The sequence below is a fragment of the Capsicum annuum genome, unplaced genomic scaffold (genome assembly GCF_002878395.1).
Source record: "Capsicum annuum cultivar UCD-10X-F1 unplaced genomic scaffold, UCD10Xv1.1 ctg3055, whole genome shotgun sequence".
Classification (NCBI taxonomy): Eukaryota; Viridiplantae; Streptophyta; class Magnoliopsida; order Solanales; family Solanaceae; genus Capsicum; species Capsicum annuum.
The window spans coordinates 17,104-22,819 of NW_025837122.1; the positions used below are offsets into that span (position 1 = coordinate 17,104).

Sequence of the window (5,716 nt, forward strand, 5' to 3'; positions counted from 1 at the left end):
ACATTTTAGTAAAGCTTATGCAACTTCAAAGTTATAATTTCATTTTCAATCAAAGCAATTATTATTTCTTAATAATATTTATTCTCTTTTTCAATGTCTTTGGTACAAATAAGACATGATCAATGTATAAATAAATTAAATTAATTATATAATAAAAAAATATGATTTAATTTATATTTTTTTATTAAATTAAAATCTTACATTCGTATATCATGAAATTTGGCTCAAGCTTAGCATGAACCTTAAGCAACTAGTACTATATAGAAAGGAGAATCCTTGGACGACCAAGGACAAATTTATGAATATATTCATTATTGAGGGTAAAATAGTTAATATGTATGACAGATATTTAGCTATCCACTTTCTCCAAAACATTCTAGAAACAATTTCTAACCAGAACAATGAACGGCTGCTTTCATCATCATTCTCGGCGGAAACACAACAACAATAAAAAATAATAGTACAGTGAAGAGATCCATTTCTGACAAAGTTACGGAAGGCTGTCATGTGACCTTTGTATTCAGATCTAGTGAGTCATCCAGATCTTTTGAGTTTGCAGTTATTCTTATCACGCTCTTTTTATTCTTCGATCTACTGGTCATCAAGATTTATTGTTGGTGGTTGTGTCAGGTACATTTGCTTTAGGAACTATTTTCTTGCCACTTTTCATTACAATCGTTTAGGTCTCTTCCTCTTCTATTTCAATTGCAGTTAAGCTTTCTCTATTTTTTCTTCAATTTTCTCAATTCTTTTCAAATTTCTAAACATATTTAAAAGGATGGAGTTTCTTAAAATTTGATAAGAATTAACAAAGAGATTATTGATTTATCTATTTCGATCTCTGTTTTCTGGTGGATTTTCTTCTTCTCATCTTTCGTTCCTCTGTTTTACATTTGATTTCATTATAGATTTTTTTTTTGTTATTGAGAGCAACTGCTTTACTGCTCCGAAAGTTTAATTTTTGGTATATGCATCCAACCTGTTTGATGATATGACCATTTTTTATTTTCTCTTGATAGAATTGAAAATTCGATTTCATTGTTTGTGTGTAATGACCATAAGATGTCGTTGCTCCTGATTTCAGAGTTCTCAATACAGTGATGTCATATTCTATGACGACACTAGACGATGGAAATATTACATCTGGTCAGTGTTTCTTTCAATCTTTTAGTGAATGTGAACTTTTGTGTTTATGCCAAGAGTGTTAATACTCTATTTCCACAAACAAATGTTACTGAACTTCCTATAATTTCTTCAAAAGATGATGGGGAACCATGAGATAGAAGAACAAGCTGGAAATTAGATATTTGCAGAATATGTTCTCGCTTTGCTTCACATCAAAAGAAAGTAGATCATCAACACTGTTTTACTATTCTTTTACTGCAGGAGGCATACACTTCATCATGCTCGAGGGATATGTCGCCTATTATAAATCAAGTAAACTAAAGCTCAAGCTATCTTCAATTTTGTAACTCTTTCCCCTTTATTATGCTTTTAGTCAACTTCGACAAAATATCTCAAATCATTTATCAACTGATTTTTGTCATGTTTTTATTTCTTTACGGTTCTGCTAAATTTAGTGATGTATTCTGATTTTCTAAGCTTATGATTACAGATGATCAATACAAGTGGTTGGAGAAGAACCTGGCTAAGGTTGATAGGATAGTAACTCCATGGCTGGTTGCCACTTGGCATCCTCCGTGGTACTCTACTTACACGGCACATTATCGAGAAGCTAAATGCATGAAGGTAGCGATGGAAGAGTTGTTGTACGAGTATGGTGTCATATTAGTCTTCAATTGTCACGTAAGTACAAGACTAATATATCAATATTCGAGAGAACATAAACTGCTTTGTACCATTCTAAGTGTAGAAAGATGAATGTTCATTTTGTTATTTTGTCATAACCACATACCTATATATCAAATATTGATTAGAAGAAATCTACAGGGTCATGCCTATGAAAGGAGCAGCAAAGCAGCAAAGTCTATAACTACAAACTGAAATCTTACAGTCCTATTCATATAACTGTAGGTGATGGTGGAAACCGTGAGAAGATGGCCATAGAACATGCTGATGAGCCTGGCAAATGTCCTAAACTATCTAATGCATCAGACAAATTTATGGGCAGATTCTGTGCCTCTAATTTTACATCAGGTCCAGCAGCCGGCAATTTCTGCTGGGATCAACAACCTGAATATAGTGCATATAGAGAAAGTAGCTTCAGACATGGAATATTCGAGGTAAATATATATTTGTTTTACCGTAACATATAAAATTACTGGTAAACAGACCTAAATACTCACCTTTTTTACAAGTTTCATACCTCAATTATTCATTGTTCTATTTGTCTACCTAAACTATCACCCCATCTCTATTAAAAGACACATCGATACTGAATTGGCCAATTCAGCTTAAAGTGATATCTTTTATTGCTTCTATCCTTCTAGTTGGAACGCTTGGAATTTAATGATTTAATTTTCTGAATCTTAAGCTGTTTCACATTCTTTTAGGGATAATATGAAGGTTATCACATGTTCTTAGTAAATATTGTTCAAAGTTCCTACAATGTTTTTTTTCTCTATATTCTAGTTGCACTTAATGTTTTTTTAAGAACCTAATGATTATATAAGTGTACTCATGACAGTGATTGATTTTTCTACATTAAACATTGCATGATTCGATGACTCATATATTAATATTTGGTACAATTTTCTGATCCTAATTTTTTCTTTTTTATATACACATTATATACACAGTCTTAAATTAATATTGTATAATATACACATTTATTTTATGTTGTGCGGAGTTCGTGATAGTTTCCTAGAAAAGATCTGCATTTTCTTTGTGGGGGCTTTGTTGCTCACTTAACTGTACGCATCAACAGAGTTTATGATCACATCTAATCTAAGTAGATGAATTGAGAGTGAGAAAGGCTGAAATAAAGTCATGTACTGATGGGCAACTTACTATAATGGTTATTTTATGTGTTTTCTTTCAATGATATAAAGAGAAAGGTAGGCGAACAAACAATTTTCTTTTAGTATTTTAGGATCTAATTCTTTCATTTACAGATTTTATTGAAATTTCTATAGAAATAACTTAATTGTCCTATTTGTTAACGAAACAGAGATTGAAAAGGAAAAGAAATTTTAAATACTCAAATAAATATGGCTGGGTGAATGGTTTTAGTCTTCTATAGTCTGTTAGGATTATATTTGATGAGAAAAATAGTTTGAAAAATGCTTTTATCCTGTTACTAAAGTTTATAAATTCCTTTGATAATGCTAGCTTAAGGATGTTGATAAGAGAAAAAGTTAAGCACCGCAAATTGTTCAGATCCTTCAAGGAGAGGAACTTAGCGCATACTGAAAACATTGTCATTCTCAACATATTTTGCTTTTGCAGAAAGTCATGGTTCATTGAGCCAGGACTACCAAACAAAATTGAAATGATTCTCATGTTCTTTCATGTGAATGTAAATTGGTATCTTATTTGTGTTTTTATATTATCATTTTCTGTTGCCTTTTTTAACTAAAATATTTCTTTCTCATGCATGTTTCAAAAAATATAGTTCAATCTAGATCAGCGTTTGTTAATATTCATAAAATTTAGACAAGATTTATGGCATATAAATGAATGCATACTTCTCTTTCCAAATTCAGTTTTGTAAGTATTACTTTCTTACAATAATTTTAAAATAAGTTAATGTAATGAAATCTTCATATGTTAGATGGCTTGTGAATAATTAACCAGCATTTATAATAATCCAACTTGAAATAATTGGTTAGTTTAATGTCATTCTATATATTTCTTGGTGTATTGCATTTTTGTGCTTCCAAGCATTCTTATAAATCTTATGGATATTTCTAATGTTTCAGACCTCACTTTATGAGAATATACTATGTATTGTTATATATTTTTGATGTTATTTATGTTGTACAGTTGATGTATACAAAGATGGGAGATTGAAATGTTTGAGCGAAGTCCATATTCATTGTTTGAAGATTTTAAACCTTTTTCAGTCGGGTTAAACTATCATCATCACAATTCACAAGTAGCTATGTGATCTCTTTTAAAGGAAGCTTTTGCAGATTTTGAAGAACTGATATTATTTTTGTGGTAGCTTTATCATTATTGACTGTAATGGTTCAGATTCGAATTATCTTGTGGCCCTAGTGTTATCTTGTGGCTAGTATTGTTAGTTTATTTTGCATACTGTATAAGCTTATATGAATTTTTGTTTTGTGTTTGTTATATTATTATTGGTTCTAAGTCGGGGATCTATCGGAAACAATCTCTTTACATCACCTGAGGTAGTGGTATGGTCTGCGTACATTCTACCCTCCCCAGACTTCACTAGGTGGGAATACACTGGGTATGTTGTGGTTGTAGAGTCTTAATTGCTTACTTGTATGAACAAATTGCAGGAAAAATGGATCACAACTACAATAAAATAATAGTAACATTCAAAGTCACCGTCAAGACTTAAATCTATTAGCTACCAGTACTCTTTGACTTATCCATAATTATGGAGGCTACAAATGACATTTCACTTCATAATTAGATTAGAAAGGGAGAATTTATGCAAATTTAAAAGGTAAAAATTACTTCAGAACAAAACAACTCTTCATAGTAATGATGCTCCACTGATATAGGGTAAAGGATATTAAAAATTTATGTTGTTTTCATTCATGTCTTTTCTCCCCTCATTACTTGCTTCTGTACTCGCTAATACTTTGATAGATTATCAAGAAGATTAAAATTCTTATTTGGTCTCATGTAAAGCTTACTTCTTATAATAAAACTAGGAAGTATACCTTAAAGTTTCTTATTCAAATTTAGTGTTATCAAATTCAGGCTTAAAGCGTGCTTAAGCACTGAAGCGAGATTCAAAACTTGTTGAGCGTTTTACCTTGCTTAATGTGCGGTTTGCCTGTCATAGTCAATTTTATAATCATACTTTTCTTTGTCTTATAGTGGAGCTCTTCCCCAGATTCTGCACATAGCAGGATCTTTAGTGCATCGGGTTGTCTTTTGTTCACTTTTCTTTTTCAACGAGCCTTTTTTGAAGAGGTGCCACTAAATAATTAGTATTTCTCTTAATTATTATTTTTTTTAAAGTTTTTTTGGTCATATATTTGTCATTCATTCTTTTTTTTATATATATATATATATATATATATATATATATATATATAGACACACACACACACACTCTCTTTCTCCCTTTGTGCTTTTTTTCATTAAAGCCCACGCTGTATTCACATTTTGCACTTAAAGCCCCAACAGACTTTAGACCTTACATGATTTATCGAACCATAATAAACTTTGTATTGTTGTGGTTGAAGGATTATGATTTGTTGTCTTACTTTTTGAAAAATTGAACTTTAATTTTTTTTTTTTATTAACTCTCCCTAGGAGTTTCGCTCATTTGGTGATTCAAACCCATGTCGTTAAGGTTGGAGGTGGAAGGTGCCACTTGAACAACCCCTTGTTGTCAAATCTTAATTTTATGATCCTATCTGCAGCTCACAAAATGAGTTCTGTGTTATTTATAGATGTGGGAAAATCATATATAAGAGAACTCTCAAGGTTGGAAAGAATTGTTGGCAGGATTACTTACTCTGCAACATTGATTAGGAAGTCTTTCATCCAAAGAAGCCGTTGATTTTATATATCTATTCAGTCCTGTGTTTCCTGCTTAAATCAGAAT

General features: G+C 31.2%; 1 protein-coding gene across 9 annotated transcripts; it reads left to right on the plus strand.

The window, feature by feature from the left end:
• The first annotated feature begins 293 nt into the window (after nt 1-293).
• On the plus strand, nt 294-4,275 carry LOC107851502 (purple acid phosphatase 15). Of its 9 annotated transcripts, XR_001669050.2 has the most exons (7): nt 324-529; nt 631-683; nt 1,085-1,146; nt 1,387-1,437; nt 1,616-1,806; nt 2,035-2,243; nt 3,946-4,275. XR_001669050.2 is itself a non-coding variant. In XM_016696554.2 (6 exons), exons 2-5 carry the CDS (start codon nt 1,101-1,103, stop codon nt 2,065-2,067), a joined length of 321 nt encoding a protein of 106 aa, XP_016552040.1. In that variant the 5' UTR covers nt 324-630; nt 1,085-1,100; the 3' UTR covers nt 2,068-2,243; nt 3,946-4,275. The 9 variants fall into 9 exon arrangements, 7 of the variants coding, with proteins under 7 accessions (XP_047258875.1, XP_016552040.1, XP_016552041.1 ...); XM_016696554.2 differs by lacking the exon at nt 631-683 and having other exon boundaries at nt 324-630; XM_016696555.2 differs by lacking the exon at nt 631-683.
• Nucleotides 4,276-5,716: the final 1,441 nt, after the last annotated feature.

Bases quoted from the DNA above. Each gene is read 5' to 3' on its own strand.
- LOC107851502 (XM_016696554.2), top strand. From the start codon at position 1,101: ATGTCATATTCTATGACGACACTAGACGATGGAAATATTACATCTG. The intron at 1,147-1,386 runs GTCAGTGTTTCT...CTTTTACTGCAG, and splicing joins CGATGGAAATATTACATCTG to GAGGCATACACTTCATCATG. The intron at 1,807-2,034 runs GTAAGTACAAGA...ATATAACTGTAG, and splicing joins TATTAGTCTTCAATTGTCAC to GTGATGGTGGAAACCGTGAG.